General features: G+C 42.9%; 1 protein-coding gene across 5 annotated transcripts in view; it reads left to right on the top strand.

Annotated features, from left to right (window-relative positions):
* The window catches only part of WHRN (whirlin), a 112,607-nt gene extending 96,275 nt beyond the window's left edge, over positions 1-16,332 (top strand). For all 5 annotated transcript variants that reach the window (XM_075184882.1, XM_075184883.1, XM_075184878.1 and 2 more), the window contains 5 exons: positions 7,879-7,950; positions 10,411-10,954; positions 13,221-13,384; positions 13,871-13,993; positions 15,538-16,332. In XM_075184882.1, the coding sequence (XP_075040983.1) occupies positions 7,879-7,950; positions 10,411-10,954; positions 13,221-13,384; positions 13,871-13,993; positions 15,538-15,720 (1,086 nt within the window). In that variant the 3' untranslated portion in view covers positions 15,721-16,332. The remainder of the gene's footprint in view (positions 1-7,878; positions 7,951-10,410; positions 10,955-13,220; positions 13,385-13,870; positions 13,994-15,537) is intronic.
* Positions 16,333-23,676: the final 7,344 nt, after the last annotated feature.

The following is a 23,676-nucleotide window of genomic DNA, read 5'->3' on the forward strand; positions in this document are numbered from 1 at the left end:
TTCTGTGTAAAATGCGCATTTCTCACACTGTACACAGCTTATAATTATGTTTCCTTATGATTGTGATGGTAAAATGGGTGAAGGATGGGGTGAGCAAGAGTAGGGTGAGTACAGTAAGGGGCCTTGTTCACCTAATGGTGACTCAAGTAGACTTGGACATAGACACTCCTATCAGAAGTCATTGTGGGTGCTGGAGAGCTCAGTCATGATGATGACGACAATAAGCCGCACTAATGAGCCACTTCTGACCGGCTGGTTGCGGAGTCAATATTCTCTCTTGTGTATATGACACTCCACTACATTATTATATATTGTACAAATAGGGTAATGTGACTTTAGTGTTTACTATTAATGCTGTCAATCCACCTGTCCAGTAAAGATACTTGTTACTCTTGCTGTAAATGCTAGTGATGTACAGCTGAACGCATCTTACATGTGTCTGACTGAACATATGCAGGTAAATGCGCTTTTAGATGCGTGCATCTTTTTCTGCGTGCAGTTGGGGTACACATGCATCCAGCTATACATGAGCCCTATAATGTCCCCGATTAACATATAGGTGCATATTCAATTGCCCGCGTTACTGTTAAAAGTAACGCGGCCTGCGCATTATTACCGTTATTACGATAGCTCCCTGAGCTGTGAGCAGAAAGCCGGGTTAAAACTATCATAATAACGGTATTAGTTTTAACCCAGCGGTACTTCGGGGGGAATTGAGTTATTGGAAGAAAAGATTGTCATTTATCATGTGACAGTGAGGGGCGTGCAGGCTTAATCCTACCAATGGGGTACTGGCACCAGTTGCAGGGAGCAAATAAACTGCATTGAAACTTCAAAGGGGAGAAATAAGTGAGATTCCTTCCAAGTGCAGTAAAAAGGACATTTTGTTTGGTGTGCTAAAAGTGAAGGGAAGTTGCTGGCATCTGCAGTCTGGTTCCAGATTGTTATCTTTAGTGGGACTAAGATTAGATAATAAAACCTTTATTTTTGTATTGATTTTTCTACCCTTCAGCTTTGGACCTTTTTACTTCTGCCAATGTATCTCTTTGATGTTCTTTGAATCTTCGCAAGGATGACAGTCATGTAGTTAAACAGAAAGCTGGCAAGGTTGTGTTATAGGATTTGATTTTTGGAGTATAATGCCAACCATGTATGCATGCAGTAACTGTTATGGTGGGATGAAACCAGTGGTGGGATTCAAATAAATTAACAAAAGGTTCTCTGCCCTAATGACGGTTTTAAGTATACAAATAGATATCTATATCAAGAGTCAGTTATCTAGTCAAACCCAGGTGTGCGTGTGTGTATAAAATATATCTTATTTTATGCTGCCAATATCGAGATAATAATAGTAATGTGTCATGTTATGCCACACAGTAGTGCCCCCATTTCAAATTAAGCCACAATAATGCCCCCATTTCATATTATGCCACAGTAATGCCCCTCTTCATCACACTCGCCATGCTCCCTTTGCCCTTTAAAACATTCTGCCATGCTGCTTTTGCCCCTCCTCACACTCTGCCATGTCACGTACAGATTTAGGTACATGCATTCTTAACCTATGTTTTATATTTTACTAGAAAATGTCCCTATTTATTATTATTACCATTTATTTATATAGCGCCACTGATTCCGCAGCGCTGTACAGAGAACTCACTCACATTAGTCCCTGCCCCATTGGAGCTTACAGTCTAAATTCCCTAACATACACACAGACACATACAGAGAGAGAGAGACTAGGGGCAATATTGATAGCAGCCAATTAATCTACCAGTATGTTTGTGGAGTGTGGGAGGAAACCGGAGCACCCGGAGGAAACCCACGCAAACACAGGGAGAACATACAAACTCCACACAGATAAGGCCGTGGTCGGGAATTGAACTCATGGCCCCAGTGCTGTGAGGCAGAAGTGCTAACCACTAAGCCACTGTGCTGTCCCTAATGTAGTGGTGACAAAATATATATCTTATGTTATTCTTACAGCCTCATTTCCCATCCCTCTATTTAGGAAGGGCTGATAAATTTGAGCCTGGGGGCAAGACTCGACTAGAGCAGCCTATTAGCAACATTTTAAAGGAAAAAAATGCAGGTGGTCCAGTAATCCAGCCCAAGTGACCGACTTGGGGCAGGGGGGGGGGGAGACCTGCCCCTGCCCCTGCCCCTGCCTCTATTGCTGCAGTTATCCATGGTCCAAACATGTAAACGTGTAAATGGAAATAATTTAGAACTAAGTCATCTTTAATAGGCACATAGTAAATCATTAATGTACAAAATAAAAAAATAAAAAATTGGGTAAAGTGAGCAGATTGTCACCCATGTAACCCTGCCCCCTGGCCTATGTGACCTTTCATCATATCCAGGCCTGTCCCCACTTATGCCATACTTGCCAACTCTCCTGGAATGTCCGGGAGACTCCCGCATTTTGCGAGAGTCTCCCGGACGAGTGTGGCAATATCCCGGATCTGCCCACTTCCTAGTGAAGTGGGCAGAATTAGCTCCCAAATGCCGTGATTCCCGGTGAATCGCGGCATTTGGCCCCTCCCCCCCGCTGTCAAATGACACGTTTGCGTCATTACGTCATGGGGCGGGTCCAACATGACGCACATTTTGGGGCCCCGCCCCCATCACGCCCACCTCTCCCGGAAACCAACTTTGTCAAGTTGGTAAGTATGACTTATGCTAATAAATGCAAAGATGCAGAAAAATTAGGTTCTTTGTGCAAAAATAAGATATTTCCATATGATTTATTGAAGAATGAGAACATAAATAAGTTATACTTTTCTTTACTAAGGTCCATTTATGATGTTGCAAAAATGCAAATCTGCAGTGTGGGTATGAGATAGTTGGTAAGTTTAGATGGGAGGAGTTGGGAAAATACATGTTTTTTTCTACGCACAGAATCACTTTTGCAGAACTGGATTATTTTATTGAGCTGTTGGGGGTGGAGAAGGCTCCTTTCTAAACACATATCAATGCCATACTAAGCGTCACACACCCAAAATTATTATAACTAATATATATAGTCCCGATGTCCCCTGACGCTCATGATTACTTTAAGACATGAGGCTAAAACGAGCAATATTTTAGGAAAAAACTAAAAAGTTGAAATTATTTAAGAGGTTGGTCCTAAAGTGGAAGCAGGCTGGACTTTGTCGTTTTTACAGTTTCCCAAAACATCTACAAACCATACCTCCCAACATTTGAAATCCTGGAATCAGGACAAGGGGTGTGACCATGTCACAATGGGGAGGGGGGGGGGGCACAACCCTGGGGATGTGCCTAGCCCTGGCTGCCCTTAAGCCACCTCCCCTTCCTGCCAAACACACATACAATATTGTGTACACCAACAGCTGATAAGCACCTCTCAACTTTTTCACCCGTAGGACAAACATGTTCCCAGGCGAGTCGCTGGATAAGCCACTAATATTGTGATTGTCTTGCTAATATCGGGACATTTGGGAGGTATACCATACCCCATACTTACCAACTTTGAATAGTTGGTTTCCGTGAGCCTGTCATGGGAGGTGGGCGTGCATCATTTTGGACCCGCCCCCGTGATGTCATGACGCAAACCGCGTTATTTGACAGCGGGGGTGGGGCCGCAATTCACTGGGAATCGCAGCGTTTGGGCGCTATTTCTGCCCACTTCACTAGGAAGTGGGGTACTTACTAGTGGGGCACTTCCTAGTGAAGTGGGCAGATCCGGGAGATTGCCACACACTCCCGGGAGTCTGTGAGACTCTCGCAAAATGCGGGAGTCTCCCGGACATGCGGGATAGTTGGCAAGTATGCCATACCCACAAATGTAGGAGCTCCCCCTTTTATGTTTCCTAAGACCAGGAAGTGGTTGTGCACCTTAACAATACACTTTTCAAATAATTAGGTGCACTTAAATGTAATGTATGATTCCGTCATTTCTGTACCTTGTAGATTAGTCTTATTGAGATACATCTTTGCTCACAAATCTCTAGTGATTAGAATTTATATTACTAAAACAGCATATTCCCAGAATACAATACAGTTATTGGAAAAAAGAACAACATTTAATAGCTTACCAAAAGTGACAATATTATACGGCCAGTAACTTGCGGTTTTCAGGAGAAATAGATTAAATAGCAAAATATCTGAGAGTATGCTGGAAAATGCATTTCAGCCTCTGCTGAAGGATTGTTCTTCCCCATTGTAAGTACTGTATTACACAATACTGCAGAATACAAAGATAGACTTAAGAAAATGAAATCAATATAAATTAAATGTATTATCTACTTATGTGCCAACAATTCACATGGCCAAAGAAGGTCACTTAAATTGAAAAGCATGGTCCTTTCTTGCATTCATAGACACGCATGCACCTAACAAGATTTGTAGATGCAAATTATCTTACAGCATACCCACAACAGTGATCGAATCATCATCATTTATTTCTTTATATATATATAGTGGCACTAATTCCACAGCACTGTACAGAGAACTCATTCACATCAGTCCCTGGCCCAATGGAGCTTACAGTCTAAATCCCCTAACACACACAGACAGACTAGGGTCAATTTGATAGCAGGCAATTAATCTAGTAGTATATTTTTGGTTTGTGGTAGGAAACCGGAGCGCCCAGAGCAAACCCACACAAACACGGGGAGAATATACACTCCATACAGATAAGGCCATGGTCAGGAATCAAATTCATGACCCCAGCGTTGTGAGACAGGAGTGCTAACCACTAAGCCACCGTGCTGCCCACTAAGCCACGGAATGAGACGTGGCTTACTGGATTGAGTAGTGTCCACCACTAAACAGGGTGGGCCTGATTCATCAAGGCACGCATTCTGAGCGCAAACTGCGTTTGGTTTAAAACACACGTAAATTGGCTCTGCGCACTCCCGAATACAACAAAGAACGGATCTGAAGATACGCGCGCTGATGAATACGGGTGTAGGTCTGCTCTGGTCTACTACACAGGACACCGCAGGATACGTCCAATATCTATGTGAAATATACATTTTCAAAAGAACACACAGGAAAAAAAACGATTGTATTAATTTCACCTGCTAATAATATAATTATTGATGATAAAACAGTAAAACAAAAAAACATTTTTTAAAAAAATATTTGTTATTTTTCTACAAAATACATTTATTAAGATGATCTTAATGTCTACTGAACTTAAAATACATTTTTACAGTTGCTCCTGATTGAAAACCTATGTTATAGCATGTATACGACTGTCATCACTACTGATCAGGACTCAGACTAGCCCTGTAGCTGGAACAAGAGATACGGCAGAAAAAGAAGTAACATTGTGAAGCCCAGAGCTAGAATCAGATGTGGCTGCGTGCTCTTGAGTTTGTCGCACCCTTATTATACATTGGCTACGGCAAAACACCCCTTCCCAGCCCCGTTCACTCCCCAAAATCGTAGGGTGTAATAAGTGTCCTTTGCGTACAAAGACAGAGCAGACAGGGCTGCGTTTACTGGAGTTTGGTCCAGTTTTGAGCAGCGCAGAGTGATTTTGCGTACGATATGCTCAAAAACAGCTGATGCGTGCCGTGATGAATCATGCTCCGTGAGTGGATTGAGACATGGCCTGAGCAGATAGGGATGCAATCATTATTATTCCCATATTTTCTTCTTTTTAGATGTTGTATGTATGCTTAAAGGCACACTAAGTGCAAAAATGTGCTTTGCTTAATATATGACTAGATCAGGGGAATTCTAGATATGGATGTATTCTTTTCCGCTTTACAAAGTTTGAGTCAAAATCGTGGCTTGTACCAGCCTCGGTTTTACCCCTTATACGACCCAGCCTACGATAACATCATTCCACCCCTCTTATAAGGTCAGATACACCCCTTCCACTAGGCCACACCTCCAAGCAGATCTGTGTTTGCTAATGTAGCTTTTTTTTAGAACACTTTTATAGAAGCAAGATGAAATGGTGCAACAGAATTATTATTATACCTCTGTTAAAGGATATTCCAGTCTATCACCAATCATAACACAAATATATGATTTATACTGTGAGGCACTTGTACTATAGAGTTCACGTGCAGCTGACAAACATGGTATTAAAAACTTAAGAACCAGTGGTCTTTTTTTTAATATGCTTAGGCAGGCCCTTGTTATGTAGCAATGTGCTGTAAAGTTGTTGGCTATTTTCAGTTTCACGTACATATGTAAACATGATTGAATAGCTTGTCCTCACTTATAACACATTGGGCCTGAGTCATTAAGGCAAAAAAGGAGTAAATGTTCTCTGGGACAAACCATGTTACAATGCAAGGGGTGCAAATTAGTTTATTATTTTGCACATAAGTTAAATACTGGCTGTTTTTTCATCTAACACACAAATACTTGATAGCTTTATTATTGCACTGAAATTTAAAGTAGATCTAGGACATGCCCTACCCCAACTATAAATTTGTCCCCACATTTGAAATTTACCTCCCCCTCCAATGCAACATGGTTTTGCCCAGGTGCAAATGTTACTCCTGTTTTATGCTTTACTCTCGGGCCCATTGTGGTTATGTCTGTATTTATGTAGAGACAAAATGGTGGTTACTTAGTGGATCTGTGATGAGTGCTGCCTGTTGGATGGGCCTGGATGAAAGGAAGCAACTTACAAGAGCAGCTATCACAAGAGTCACTAGTTTGTGCAGTACTGAAATGTGTATTTTACTCAAACAACACAGACATACATCCAAGTCTATATGATCCCATTATGCGTTTCATTGGAGACTCTCTGTCTGTGAGTTGACGTGATACAAGGGAATGGTATGAAAGTGGATTAGAAAGATGCCTCTTTGAACATCCGTGTTACATATTGTCTGGAACCTTAAATAATAGGGTTAGACTATTGGAGGAACTGTGGGATAGAAAGAAATGATGTATCACATATTCTGGGACTGCCCAGTAATTAAACCATTATGATCAGATGTCACCAATTTACTTTTTTTGTGTATGAATAGGGTAATAGTCTTTTCCATGTCTAGTTATATCCTTAAGGCTGGTTATCCAGTGGTGGTAGACACCATGTTCCATTAATGTGTTAGGCAGACAACGAAACCTATTTGGGGAAATAGAAAAGTACTAGGTGTCTGCATGTATTACACTTCCATAAGGGAACTTTATTATATACTGTGACCGTGTGAGGGGGAATAGGTACCATCTCCCGGGGAAGATGGCGACAAACAGCAGCAATAAGTTACTTGAATGCAGGGTTTTCGGTTTAACTGACCTCAACCAGTTTTATTAGCATAATCAAGTTAAACAAAGCATAAATAAAAACCTTGCCTGTCCGGCACTTACTTAAATATTCTCCAACGCCTTCTCTGAAGTGTGGAACCTTGTGTCCCACACACAAATCATATACACATCTTATTGCTCACCACAGCAGAGTTTCTCAGGAGGCAACCAACCTCCTCCCCAGGTCTGAGAGCGAGATTGAGAGAGAGCTGCAGCCCTTTACAGCCATCACTCAGGTGCAGCTCCTAATTAGTCTACTGTCAGCCCGACGACCAGAAGACCCGGACTGGGCCTTTTGCATGGAGCCCACCCTACTCTCTCCATACAAAACACCAGAGACCCTTAACAGCTTTTCCTGAAGCCGAACACACTTTTTGGGATGCTGCTTCCTATACAGAGCAATCTCCCTGGGTTTAAAAGCATGCAAGTCAGACAGCCTGGGACATGAATACCTGCCATTCAAACCAGTGACTCTGTCACAATACAATGTATTATATAGTCTTTTTTTTGTTAGGATGAAAATCAAAATCAGTGAGTGTGTTTTAAGATGTCAGTTATATCATTAAACAGTGTGTTATTATGGTTTATCCTGAATAATTTCTAGTTTTGTACTAACTGTTTCCCCTGTACCTCCACCAGAATGGCGCAGACCCTGAGGGTAGTACAGACTCTGGCAGCCTCACTCGGACAACTCTCCCTGATATCTCTCTGGTCAGTATAATTGTCTGTGAGATAATTATAGCGATCCCTGCTAGTTATTGACACGCTCGGTGTCATACATTTTTAATGGCAAACACACATCAAAGACAGCGTGAAGACAGGTTACACTGATAACCTCAGGAAGGTTTTGTCATTTCTTAGAGGAAGCCACAAGGGACAGTACTAAAAATAGTATCAGCACATCCGAAATGAGCCTCTCTACCCCAAGGGCCAATTGCTCATCTCTACAAATGAAAGGCCCTGCATTATATATGATCTCCCTATTAATCTGGGCTGCTTGTGGACAGGCCAATCGTCTTTCTCACAAGCAGCTATAATAATAGTCCCATTTCAGCAGACAAACCATTTTGTATGCAAAGTATAGCAAAGGCGTCATGCTGGCCAGCATGATAATTAATGTGGCCATACACGCTGCAACTTGATTGGTTTCGGAGCATCCTCTGAACCGTCACTTCCAAGTTCGACGATCATCACAAGCCTCCTGATTTGTGTTTACCAGACTATAGTCCATGCACGGTAAACCTACAACTTTGAATTTCTACTGGATGTAAATATTATAACATATGTGGCCAGATTTCATCTGGGCAAGTCAATAGTCAGGTTTACATTTCACACTTTGAATTGACAAGAAAAAATTATTACTTTGAAAACAATTTTGATTTTGTTTGTCTTTGTTGGGGAGCAATGCAGGCGTAATCTAGTGTTTGAGAGGCGCTCTAATGCTTGTGCACAGTTTGGAAACTTGAGGACTGTATATTGAATGCAGATAGCCTAAAATAAAAACGTGGTGATGGGGAGTAACAGGAACTCGCAGCTTTGAAGATTCCACTTCATTCGTAGTCTGCGGATGGGTAATTTTTTATGGGGATTTTTCAGGTTTGCTTTATGTTTTCCCATTTGGACTATTACCGATTAAAAAAGAAAATGTATATTTTATTTTAGAATAAACATGTCTGGTTGTGAACTAGAAGAAATAAATACAATCTTATTTTGATCAGATTATTATCCAGAATAGAGTCTGCTTTGTGGCCATATGTACAGTACGACAGTATCAAGCTGTTTGTTTGCTATTGCTGTATATTTATAAAGATGTGAATGTCTCAGAGTCCAGAATCCAGTGAGCTATACTGCCACCAGCAGCAGTATATGTGTGCTACATGCAGAAGCAGGCAGTATATTCCCTGCATGCAAAAAAAAATTGCATTGCACCCCTTCTATCACATCATGGTTTGTCCTGGTACAATCTGACAGCTTCTAAAGCTTTAGGCTTTTAATGATAAATTAACACGGGCAACAACCAACCAGGTAGGTTTTGCTTGTCGTTGATATGATTATGATGCATTAGAAATATTTTTGCTCACTCTTTTTTGCCTATAAATGCAATAATAATACATTTCAATTACGGGAAGGTGATTAATGATACATTTGGATTATGTCAGCAGATCACCATTGGTGTGATTCATGGCATAAGCATCGCAATGTGACACTGAGGAGAGCCAAGTCTTAGGGGTATATTTACTAAACTGTAGGTTTGAAAAAGTGGAGATGTTGCCTATAGCAACCAATCAGATTCTAGTCAGCATTTATTTAGTACATTCTATAAAATGACAGCTATAATCTATTGGGTTGCTATAGGCAACATCTCCACTTTTTCAAACCCACAGATTAGTAAATATACCCCATAGTGGGCAATCTGCTAGAATACGAGCAAGAGTCAAAGTAAACTATTTGTCATGCTTAGTAGTAATTGGGGGATTCACACTAGTTTCCTCAAATTTTCTGAAATGTATCCAGGCATTTATAAAGGATTTTCTCAAAAGTAAACATATCATTTGTTATTGTTTTCTAAGGACTATTAGTGGATTGGAATGGGTACATCCAACATAGAGCAATTAATTACCCAAGATCTCCTTGGCCTACATCTGTCAATCCAAGCAGATATGGTCAATAAAGATGATTACAGACAGGATGCTGTTCAGAGACATGACTTCATCAGACCAGAATTTGGCAATCAGTGGACATAGCCATAACGAGCCAGAAGACAAACTGAGATTGGTTATAGCTTTGGAAAACCATTCTCTGCATTAATGAAGATTGCCATAGTCTCTTGGAACTCGGTACACTTTTGTAATTGAGTTAATTAATTATCTGCTGCAGTTGGTGAACCAACAGAACAGAGAGACCACCAGTGGATGTCAGACATAAAGGAGTGTATTCTTGTCCTGCCATTGTCAGCCTTCACCTTATTGGTATACTACTTATGTACAATGCCACTAATACATAACCACAATATATACACACTTCTAAGGCTCCTATAGTTTACTCTGTTTTCTGGATAGAAAGTTTTAGTGTGGCTTCAGGCAAAGCAGAATTTGGCTGAATAACAAGGTGTATAGGGGCTAAACACTAACATTTAGGGTACATAGTAAACCTTTTTTAAAATATTTGCAGGATGATGTCAACTCACTCCTAGAGGAGCCTCCAGTGTACAGGCCACCGCCTCCTCTGCCGAAAGAAGAGTCACCGGCAGTGTTTCGGCGAAAGAGCGGGGAACGAGCCAAGCGTCCGTCCTCTGGATCATCCCAGTCTGGGCTCTTCTTCACTGCTCCACCTCATTACAGTCCACCGCTTCCACCTCTTACATCACCTCCAACACCAAGCCCTCCTCTACCGCCTCTCAGTACACCCCCATCCTCTCCTCAATCACAGAACCAGAACCAGGCGATATATGCCACCGTCTCTCCCAAAAATCAGACTCCTGTATGTCCTGCAGCCCAGCTGGCTTTGGTTTCGCAGCTTCCAATGATGCCCTTCCCAAGAGTGCAGTCACCCACTCGATTAAAGCCTGTGGTAGAAAGCTCTCTTCACCCCCCTTCTCCCTCGCACCCAGAAACAACAGACCCTCACACAAGTCAGCATTTTGTGATGGTGGAAGTCCATCGACCCAACTGTGAACCCGATGTGAATGAGATTCGAGCTGTACCCCAAACTCGAGGTAAGAAGACTTCTTAACATAGTCTTAGATGCTTGGTTTAATGTGTACGTCACATCTACAAACAGTGGAGTCAGAAAATTTGTGAGCTAGACCAATATGTGTCATTAAGGTTTCAGCGACTATGGGGATGTAAAAGTGCTTTTAATTGGATGCCTTTTGCGCTATCCAGACACATAGAGGGCCTCATTCATTAATGGCCCTAAACGGCTATTTTGTGCGTACAATCTGCAAAATCATTCTGCTCATGTCCAGAATCGGACCTTACGACACAGAACGCAGCTACATTCAATCCATCTTCAAGTGCAAAAGACATTTACTACAGCCTACGATTTCAGGGAGGGTACATGGCGGGGAAGGGGTGTATGCCCGTAATCAGTGTACAGTAAGGGCATGCCAAACCCGAGCACACACACCAGCGTCCAATTCAAGCTCTGGGCAGCTCTCTGGTACTTGTTTTTCAGCCATCTCTCTTGCTCCAGTTACAGGTCTGGTCTAAGTGTCGATTACTAGTGATGATGGCATGTATGTATGCTAGGACATGTGTATGTATGCTAGGACATGTGTTTGCAATCAGGAACAACTGTAAAAATTTATTTTATGTATCGTAGACATTCATAACATCCTAATAAATGTATTTCATGGGGAGAAAAACTTTTTTAATTTTTTTTTCTCATTGATGCCTATATTATTAACAGGTGACATTAGTTGAACAGATTTTTTGTGAATTTATATTCCACATATATATTGGACATATCCTATAGTGTCCTGTCTAGTACAGCAGAGCAGACCTAAACTTATATTCATCACTAGTATCTTCACATTGCACCCTATTGAATTTGGGCCTACGCATATCATCATAATCATCATCAGTTATTTATATAGGGCTACTAATTCCGCAGCGCTGTACAGAGAACTCGCTCACATCAGTCCCTGCCTCATTGGAGCTTACAGTCTAAATTCCCTAATATACACACACACACACACACACACAGCATATCTGACACACACACACACACACACACACACACACACAATATCTGATTTATGTGCATTTTAGAACAAATGCTCATTGCGCTCAGTATGTGTGCCTTAATGAATCGGGCCCATAAAGTTAATTTATAAGTGCATAAATACCAATGTAATTAAGATATACTTAATAGTAATACTTAAAAAAAGTAACATATCTAGAATATAAAATGTAACCCTTGAAATCACTACTGTGCCAATGTCCCCTTATGGTCATGACTTTTTTTTACAGCGTAAGTTGGGTAGTTCTATAGTGGTCAAAGCGACTGCATAGAGGCACTTGTGAGTCACATGTCGCTTTGTGTATGCACAGAAATACAGGATTTGCCCAGAAAGTATATGCTGCACATTTGTTTCCAGTTTTGTAAATGAGCCTCTATATTACAAAGGAAATATAAACAAAGTTCTCCATTCATATGTTAGGTCAAGCAGTCTACAAAGCCCCCCGTATGTATTACAGCTACAGAGGAAGGGGTATATCCTTCACACTGCATGTATGACCTCTGATAAGTAAGCCAATCATACGTGTTTCCATAAACCTCTCGTCATGTGCATAAGAGACACATTGCTGTGCTTATAAGCAGAGAATCACAAGCACACATCACCCTCTAGTGGTTTTATTTAGTAGTTGCATGCAGGTAAATAAATCTATACGTAGTAACAGTCTACCAGTTGGGTATTTGTTAATATTCACTTGGCATGAAATAGCTATTTACGTATTCATTTTTAACATGTAACTGGTCTGGTGTGCATGCTGTTTAATGAATAAGCATGTATTTATGTTGTTTCTGGTTGCAGTCTCGCCTGGCTGAGACTTATCTCAATCTAGACTTGCATAAATTATATGAAAATCTATATTGAATGAACCGTGAAAGTATAAAACACTGTTCACTGATCACCTGACCTTCCACAGCAGTTCTACTCCATTAAAGTTACTCTGACATCTTAGTATTAGATCCTAATGGATAGCTACAGTGATTTGAGTCATAGTTACCTACTCTCCCGGAATCTCCAGGATATTAGGGTGAGACCTTCTGGGCTCCTGAAAGAGCAGGCCACTCTCCCACAAGTGCATTTACCTGCCTACAAGGTGGACAGGGATGATGCACTGGCTATACTTGCTCTTTAAGCCTTTAAAGCATTATCATGATTGTTTGAACATATAGAATGTATACCTTAACTGTGTCCTCTTTTGGTGTTTTTAAATTGTACTTATCAGGGATGTCTTTCCTCTATTCAGCTGTCCTGCCCATCTCGCTCCCAGCCTCCCTCTCCCAGCTTTCCAACAACGGGCAAACTCTTAGCGAGGACAGCGGAGTGGACGCGGGGGAAGTTGCTGGGGGCAGCAAGAACAGCAGTCCTCAGCCTCAGAAATCCAAAGGCTCCGAGAGCCTAGCAAAACCGGTAAGGAGAAGAAGGGACCCTTCAAGCTGGTTAGATCCATAGTTGCCAACTTTTCAGACTTCCCGTCCAAGAGAGGCGGGGGGCAGCTTTGTGAAGTTGGGAAGTTTACAGAGCTAGTGCCCTACCCAAGGATCACGATGACGCAAATTGACTATTCAGATTCAATTGATGATTTTTTTTCATGTTAATCTTAGTTACCTTGCTGGTAAAAATGCAACCATGTTATATTGTCTGCCTGCCCACTGTTTCGCTCTCTTAGCAGCATGCAATATATAATTACTTCCCAAAAGGGTAAATGTTAGGCTATTGTGTGACCTATTCTCTGGAACGGTGTTTACTCTGTAACTAAAAGATGTCATATTCTAGAGCTCCCTTCTGCTTGTGTCTCTGTGTCCCTTGGTGTACCCTGTGCTAATCTTTATCCGCTCACAACACTAATCCTTTCACCTTGTTTATGATGGGAACTGACAGATTGTTCTATTGTAGCCAGGCCTGCTGGAGTCTTCTGCCACCGTAGTGCGTGTGATGAAAAGTGCGCCTACCCTGGGAATAGCTATCGAAGGAGGAGCCAAGACACGCCAGCCTCTGCCACGTATTGTCACCATACAGGTAAAACCTATAAAGCATACCTATTACCATTCAGTGTCATTGTACAGCAGATAGACAACAACTACCTAAATCTACGTGCATTTATCTATCAGTATTATCCAGCAGAATACAGGAATCCTCTTCCTGGGAATTCTACATATCTCATACTTGCCAACTCTCCCGGAATGTCCGGGAGACTCCCGAAATCCGTGTCGGACTTCCAGGAGACCAGGCAAGTCTCCGGCATCCCGCAATTCCCTGGCCAAAATAATGAGATTCGCGGTGAATTGCATCATTTTGGCCCTGCCCCCGCGACAAAATGACATTTCTGTTGCGAGGGCGGGGCCAAAATGATGCGATTGACCGCGCCCCGCCTCTCCCACCCCCTAGTCACGCCCCTCTTCCGGACTGCACTGCCTGAAAGTAGGCAAGTATGACATATCTCTACCCACAATTCCTAGGGCGAGATCTAAGCCTTCACTCTTTGGTTCTGTGGAATAATTCTGGCTGCTGTAAACTAGTTATGAAAATGTGAATAACTCCCATGATAAGAAGGCTCTATGAGGCCTCTTAATTAAAATGACAATTACCACAGTGATGAGTTTAATATTTTATTGCCGCTTATTGCAGAGATAAATAATGACAACAATATTTTATCGCTATTGAGCAGGCACAGCGAAAGCTATCCACAGGTCCTTATTGCTCTGGAGCTCCCCATCCTGCTCTGCTGAGCTTGAGTGGGGTCCCAGCACTGCTGGTACAAAAATAAAAAGAAACTTCACAGGCTATGGATGATACAAGTATGGTGCCAATATAGATAAATAGGCTCCCCTAGGCCTAAGAGAGAGTCAATGGTAACCTCTGTCATAATCAGAAAGAAGCAAGTTCTATTGTGTGTGAAAGCAGGTGTTCACCCTTTGATAAATCTGCCCCTACAACTGTAATAGAAGCATTGTTGACAAGCCCTACACCATCATTTATTTATAATGCTAATTCTGCTGCACTGTACAGAGAATATTTCTCACTCACATCAGTCTCTGTCCCATTGGAGTTTACAGTCTATATTCCCTAACACACACACACGGGTCAATTTGTTACCAGCCAATTAACCTACTAGTATGTTTTTGGCATGTGGGAGGAAACCGAGTACCTGGAGAAAACCCACGCAAACACGGGGAGGACATGCAAACTCCACACAGATGAAGCCATGGTTGGCAATTGAACCCATGCCCTACATCACAGAGCCATTGGTTTTGATCTTGCACTGATGAGATCTAACCAGGTTGAACTGGGTTGCCCAAAATCCTTTGCACTCACCTCTGTATATTCTGCCCTATAAGAATTTATGTTTGTCTCCTCCACACCCCTTAATATTGGTTAAGTTCTAAGCAGTAACAGGTTCATCGGAAATTCTAGTAGTTTCTAAAAAATCGTCCCGTTACTTTTTAACGGTAACCGCAACGAGCTGTTTGTAAGACAGCAGTAATCAGCTGGACATTGTCATTTGATTTCCGTTATCACTTTCTCCACCTTCTCCTGCTCTCTTTTATTTATTTTGTTTACAGCGAGGGGGCTCTGGCCACAACTGCACCAAGTTACGAGTGGGTCAGGTCATCCTAGAGGTGAATGGAGTCTCCTTACAAGACAAGGAACACCGGGACGCTGCCAGGATCATCGCCGAAGCCTTTAAGACCAAAGAAAAGGATTACATGGACTTTCTGGTCACAGAGTTTAACGTGTCACTATAGTGGCTGTTCAGGGGTATCCACACCAGCATGTAACCCGGCCAGGGGTCACTGCCACGAGAACCACCTATTACATGCTACCGCATATACTGTGTAGCTGCCATCTGTGTGCTGTTGCTGCATACGTGGTTCTGCTGTCCCATGTGTGGCTTATATACTCCCAGTATACAATAAATGTGGTGTCAGCTTACAGCAAAGGGCAGCGGAGAGGAGAGGAAAGTATATAGCTATAGAAAGGAAGAGACGGATCCGTATCTACCAAATCAGATAGAGTCCCCACCGTTTGGGCAACCAGACACACAAAGCTTGGCCAAGTCACCGAGGATAGCTCCGGGTGAAATATATATTGATATAAATAAACAAAGGGCAAGTGAACAGAATATACTCCAATTATTTGTGACAGCTTGTAGAATAAGACGGTGCTGATCTCGTCTCCGCAGTACTGCTCTGCGCCTGTTTATTATTTACCTTTTATGGAGGAGAGTGACCCCCAAACTCCATCCTGCTACAGTGTGTGAGTGACGTGCAGCCCACGTTGTGACCATTCATGTAATATCTATGTAATTACAGAGCGTGTCACTTTAATTTTTTCAATAAACCTCATATCCGAGAAAAGCTGTGCTGCTGGATCTGAGCATTGATTGGTTGATGAAGAAAGAGTATAATCCCGAGTGTAAAACAGAGCGCCAGGAATCAAGGGGATACAATAGCACAGCGGTGGGGTAGTCTGAGTCACCCGCAGTGTCCTTAAGAAACAGTATAACTGATGCTGGGAATGGGTTGGGGACAACAAGGGTTGGGAAATGAAATTAGTCACATATTCTGGTCTACCATGACATCGCTATGGGTAATGTACTGCATAGAGTCACGTGTAGTGAACATGGGTAACAGGACTACACTAATACATAGACACACATGGGGGTATATTTACTAAACTGTGGGTTTGAAAAAGTGGAGATGTTGCCTATAGCAACCAATCAGATTCTAGCTGTCATGTACTAAATAAAGGCAACATCTGTACTTTTTCAAACCTGCAGTTTAGTAAATATACCCCTAGGTGTCTCTCTAAAATCACATACACAGACATGTACTATCATCATCATCACCATTTATTTATATAGAATTTAGACTGTAAGCCCCAATGGGGCAGGGACTGATGTGAATGAGTTCTCTGCACAGCGCTGCGGAATTAATGGCGCTATATAAATAAATGTGATGATGATGATGATACAGAAGTATTGATGAAAAGGGAAGACCCTAAAACAGTCTATGTAGGAGGGTAACCTGGAGATGTAAATTCTATATGTACTAATGTGCTGCTCTCTGTCTCTGAATGGGAATATTTCTGCAGAACGTCAGAGGTTACACTGATGCGGAGAGTGGGTTGGTTACAACAAGGTTTGGGTAATAAAGTTAGTCTCAAATTTTGGTCTACCATGACCTCTATAGGGGTAGATATACTGCATAGAGTCACATCTAATTAACAAGGGCAACAAGACTACAATAGTGATTAAATAGACCTCTGGACACTTCAGTGAGCCAGCGCTCCGCATTTGGGTACTACTGTTATAACTGATAATATGATCGCTACCCTACCACAGAGGACAGAGGAAGGCTGTAAACTTGGCTCCTGAAGATGACATTGCTGTGACACAATATCACATTGTACGTGCACTCAAATGCACCGAGCCATAGCCTAGTTATTAACAGTTACTCTATTGGTTTTACTGTTCTTTGCATTATTATTGAACTGGAGCGAAGGTAATATCAACATAAAAACCAGTGGACTAAAGACAAAGAGAACTCACATAGAAGCATCTATTAAAGCATCTATTAAAAGGAAACTACTGGAGGCAATATGACCACTCAGCTTAAGCACACAAGACTTGTCTTTTTATCCACTGCTTTATAATATTCTCAAATGGGATCAAAGGCCTGACTATGTGATTTAAGTATTAACATCATCCAAGTAAGTCTGTAGCTGTGGTATCCAAGTATCCGGTTCTATGGCAAATGAAACTCCCCATTCATATCTCATCTGAAAAGAAATACATAGGGGTATATTTACTAAACTGTGGGTTTGAAAAAGTGGACGTGTTGCCTATAGCAACCAATCAGATTCTAGTTATCATTTATTTAGTACCTTCTACAAAATGACAACTGTAATCTGATTGGCTGCCATAGGCAACATCTCCACTTTTTCCAATCCGCAGTTTAGTAAGTCTAGCCCTTAGTCTCTATGACTTGATGACAGTGGGGATCATTCTCAACACTAAACAATGCAGTTTATTTTATTTTTTGCACAAGTGTGCCCATCTTAGCATGCCGTATGTAAATTGGTTTAAGAGCAATATATTATAGTCCGTCGTAATAAACTTTATGTGATCATTACGGATTACGGATTGTTTACCGTGACTCAAACGAACATGGCTTGCAAAAATGCACAACAAAGCTTTGTCCGCTATACATGTTTAGTTTTAAAATATATTGGTTTATTTGCAGCTAAATATGTTTCCTTTAACAAGTCATCTGGATTAAGCAAAACCTTCCATTGACGGCAGTGACCTTATTACTGTCACCTCTGAGGTGGTGTAAAGATCTGTCTGTTTTGCATGACTAGGAAGCTCCACAGCACCCACTAATCAGGATCATATTAACAATCAATCAACGCCTCTGCAGCTCATTTTATTATCCCATCCTGAAAAAAGAAATCTCATTTCTGCAGATCTGTTGTATTATTGCATATGGGATGCCCTGTTCTTCTCAGGTGTGCTCTGCATCCTGAACAAATATTTACTCATCCCACTACTGACGCCATTCTGATAATCAGGATATGATAAAAAAGAAAATAGCAAAATTACTTTACAGTATTGGAAATAACCTTTTTGGTGCATCTGCAACTTTTTTTTAGTGACCCCCATAGTGGCTGAATCCATGTACCCTTTCCTATTCCTGACCTCATATTGATTCTTGTGTGGTGGTGGCGAGCTAGACCACACCTAGAAAACATATAGATGCTCTATCGTGGTTTATATTATTATTATTATAATAAACAATTATTTATATAGCACCAACATGTTATGCAGTGCTTTACAGAGAATGGTTAGTCATTGATATTAGCCAATGCCCCCGTGGAGCTTACAATCTACATTCTATACAACACACACACTCTAACATTAACCTACCAGTATGCTTTTATGGAATAAAACATATGGCACCAGCATGGTGAGGCAGCAATACTATCCACTGTAAAGAAATTCCCATAGAGTTTCTCATACATAAATATAACTATACTAAACTGAGCAATAAATGTGTATGCATATGTTCCTGGAGCCATTTCATGTAAATGATCCCCTTTGGCACAGTCAACTGTTTTCTGTATAAACATAAAGGACGTGAGAAGCAATTAGAGGTGCATTATGAATACTGTTATGATCCAATACTGTTTCTCTGGTTTTATTTAATTTATTTTATTTATTTCTGCTAAATTACTCATTTTCTCAGTAGTATATACTGTAGTGAACTATAATAAAGATATCTCTGAGACCCCCACTCCCTCTGAGACCCCAGCTCCCTGAGACCCCCGCTCCCACTGAGACCCCCGCTCCCTGAGACCCCCGCTCCCTCTGAGACCCCCGCTCCCTCTGAGACCCCAGCTCCCTGAGACCCCCGCTCCCTTTGAGACCCCCGCTCCCTCTGAGACCCCCGCTCCCTCTGAGACCCCCACTCCTTCTGAGACCCCCACTCCTTCTGAGACAACTGCTCCCTGAGACTCCCACTCATTCTGACTCTGAGACCCCCGTTCCCTGAGACCCCAGCTCCCTGAGACCCCCGCTCCCTCTGAGACCCCCGCTCCCTCTGAGACCCCCACTCCTTCTGAGACCCCCACTCCTTCTGAGACAACTGCACCCTGAGACCGCCACTCCCTCTGACTCTGAGACCCCTGCTCCCTCTGAGACCCCCACTCCCTCTGAGACCCCCGCTCCCTCTGAGACCCCCACTCCCTCTGAGACCCCAGCTCCCTGAGACCCCCACTCCTTCTGAGACACCCACTCCTTCTGAGACAACTTCTCCCTGAGACCGCCACTCCCTCTGACTCTGAGACCCCTGCTCCCTGAGATCCCCACTCCCTCTGAGACCCCCACTCCCTTTTAAGACCCCCGCTCCCTCTGAGACCCCAGCTCCCTGAGACCCCCACTCCCTCTGAGACCCCCACTCCCTCTTAAGACCCCCACTCACTCTGACTGAGACACCTGCTCCCTCTGAGACCCCACTCCCTCCAAGACCCCCGCTCCCTCTGAGGCCCCCACTCTGAGGACTCTCCTGAGTTGGCGCAGAAGATTTATCGGCTGCAGATTCAAGCTGTGTATCTCCCATTCCACCACATCCCAAAGGTGCTATATTGGACTGTGATCTGGTGACCATGGAGGCCACTGCAGTACACTGAACTCACTGTCACGTTCATGAAACCAGCTTGAGATGACGTGTGCTTCGTGACGTGGAGCGTTATGCTACTGGAAGTAGGCATTAAAAGATGTATATGGCTTTATGTGACCATAAAAGGATGCACATGGACAGCAACAACACTCAGGTAGGCTGTGTCATTTAAACAATGAGCATTGGTATTAAGGGGTGTAATGTGTGCCAAGAAAACATCCCCCACAACATTACATCACCACCACCAGCGTGTACCATTGACAAAAGGCAGGATGGATCCATGTATTCATGTTGTTTACACCAGATTCTTACCTAGATTCGTCAGAGCAGGAAACGTTTTTTCCAATCTTCCACTGACCACTTACGGTGAGCCTGTGCCACTATAGCCTCAGTTTCCTGCCCTTAGCTGTCAGGAGTGGAACCCGGTGTGGCCGTCTGTTGCTGTAGCCCATCCACTTCAATGTGTTTTGTGTTCAGAAATACCACTGTTGTAATGCATGGTTATTTGAGCTATTGTCATCTTCCTGTCAGCTGGAACCAGTCTGGCCATTCTCCTCTGACATCTCTCATTAACAAGGCGTTCCCTCCCACAGAACTGCCGCTCACCTGATGTGTTTTGCTTTGCGCACCATTCTTTGTAAACTCTAGGGACTGTTGTGCATGAAAATCCCAGGGGATCAGGAGTTTCTGAGACACTGCCCCATCTGCCACCAACAATCGTTCCACGGTCAACATCACTTAGGTCCCATTTCTTCCAAATTCTGGTGTTTGGTCTGAACAACAACTGAACCTCTTGACCATGCCTGCATGCTTTTATGTACTGAGTTGCTACCACATGATTGGCTGATTAGATATCTGCATTAACGGGCAGGTTTACTTAATAACGTGGTCACTGATTATATTTGATGCTTAGTCATTATGAGTGAATATGTCCTAAATTAGTGGCTGTGCATCCCGCATGCTCATGCCCACCCATTCGTCTATTACTGGTGGTCGGTAAAAAACAAATATCAAAAAAGGCATCAAAAGATCAAAAATAAATACAATGAACTAAAAACTATTTCTATGTTGACTCCTGAACCATACTGCCATAGACATTCACCTAATGTTCCTATATGGTACAGTAATGTGCCTATTCTTGTGTGATTGTGTGTTATAGGGTAGACGTACAGCTTAGTGCATGAAGTTTGCAGTGACTGCATATGTGCAAAATGTTGCTCCTGATGGGAGGAGCTGAGTGGTTTCCTGAAATACTTGGTGCTGCGGGACACATTCCGATTATCTGATTGGCTAACTGGTTACACAATGGATGAACAGGAGATGGAAGTACTATGACCATAGTCGACGCACCATTATAGGAATGAGGCACAAACAGGCAGAATTTAAGGCCACAATCCTGCAAATAAACAGTGGAAAGTATTAATGCCCCATGGTGTGTGCTCAGAGGTAAAGTAGGCACATTAACATAAAATGAAATGCACTCTATGTCCGCATGGTTTGCAGTTAGTAAATCACCCTTTTCCGACTGGCCACAATCTATTTTTTGCAGTATGTGGAACTAAGTTGCTTGGAAAACATGAGAATGAATTCTTGTGGAAAGAGGATTTTCACTATACCATTCAGTATTCAAATCTCTCTTGTATCATCAGACAGGATTTATCATATGACATTATAGTAATAAGTGTTAGCAGTGAAAACTATACAAATCTTTAGCTGTGTACATGTAGCAGTGAGCGGCTGTGGTGTGTGTTGCAGGCACATACAGTGAGTGGTTTTGGTGTGTGTTGCAGGCACACTGTGTAATACAGTGTGTGGCTGTGGTGTGTGTTGCAGGCACATACAGTGAGTGGTTTTGGTGTGTGTTGCAGGCACACTGTGTAATACAGTGTGTGGCTGTGGTGTGTGTTGCAGGCACACTGTGTATAATACAGTGAGTGTCTGTGGTGTGTGTTGCAGGCACACTGTGTATAATACAGTGAGTGACTGTGGTGTGTGTAGCAGGCACACTGTGTATGTGATACAGTGAGTGGCTGTGGCGTGTGTAGCAGGCACACTGTGTATGTGATACAGTGAGTGGCTGTGGTGTGTGTAGCAGGCACACTGTGTATAATACAGTGAGTGACTGTGGTGTGTGTTGCAGGCACACTGTGTATGTGATACAGTGAGTGACTGTGGTGTGTGTTGCAGGCACACTGTGTATAATACAGTGAGTGACTGTGGTGTGTGTAGCAGGCACACTGTGTATGTGATACAGTGAGTGTCTGTGGTGTGTGTTGCAGGCACACTGTGTATAATACAGTGAGTGACTGTGGTGTGTGTAGCAGGCACACTGTGTATGTGATACAGTGAGTGGCTGTGGTGTGTGTTGCAGACACACTGTGTATAATACAGTGAGTGGCTGTGGTGTGTGTTGCAGGCACACTGTGTATAATACAGTGAGTGTCTGTGGTGTGTGTTGCAGGCACACTGTGTATAATACAGTGAGTGACTGTGGTGTGTGTAGCAGGCACACTGTGTATGTGATACAGTGAGTGGCTGTGGCGTGTGTAGCAGGCACACTGTGTATGTGATACAGTGAGTGGCTGTGGTGTGTGTTGCAGGCACACTGTGTATAATACAGTGAGTGACTGTGGTGTGTGTAGCAGGCACACTGTGTATGTGATACAGTGAGTGGCTGTGGTGTGTGTTGCAGACACACTGTGTATAATACAGTGAGTGGCTGTGGTGTGTGTTGCAGGCACACTGTGTATAATACAGTGAGTGACTGTGGTGTGTGTAGCAGGCACACTGTGTATGTGATACAGTGAGTGGCTGTGGCGTGTGTAGCAGGCACACTGTGTATGTGATACAGTGAGTGACTGTGGTGTGTGTAGCAGGCACAGTGTATGTGATACAGTGAGTGACTGTGGTGTGTGTTGCAGGCACACTGTGTATGTGATACAGTGAGTGGCTGTGGTGTGTGTTGCAGGCACACTGTGTATGTGATACAGTGAGTGGCTGTGGTGTGTGTTGCAGACACACTGTGTATGTGATACAGTGAGTGGCTGTGGTGTGTGTTGCAAGCACACTGTGTATGTGATACAGTGAGTGACTGTGGTGTGTGTTGCAGGCACACTGTGTATGTGATACAGTGAGTGGCTGTGGCGTGTGTAGCAGGCACACTGTGTATAATACAGTGAGTGGCTGTGGTGTGTGTTGCAGGCACACTGTGTATGTGATACAGTGAGTGGCTGTGGTGTGTGTTGCAGACACAATGTGTATGTGATACAGTGAGTGGCTGTGGTGTGTGTTGCAGGCACACTGTGTATGTAATACAGTGAGTGGCTGTGGTGTGTGTTGCAGGCACACTGTGTAATACAGTGAGTGGCTGTGGTGTGTGTTGCAGGCACACTGTGTATGTGATACAGTGAGTGACTGTGGTGTGTGTTGCAGGCACACTGTGTATGTGATACAGTGAGTGGCTGTGGTGTGTGTTGCAGGCACACTGTGTATGTGATACAGTGAGTGGTTGTGGTGTGTGTT

This window comes from Mixophyes fleayi, chromosome 9 (genome assembly GCF_038048845.1).
Source record: "Mixophyes fleayi isolate aMixFle1 chromosome 9, aMixFle1.hap1, whole genome shotgun sequence".
Classification (NCBI taxonomy): Eukaryota; Metazoa; Chordata; class Amphibia; order Anura; family Limnodynastidae; genus Mixophyes; species Mixophyes fleayi.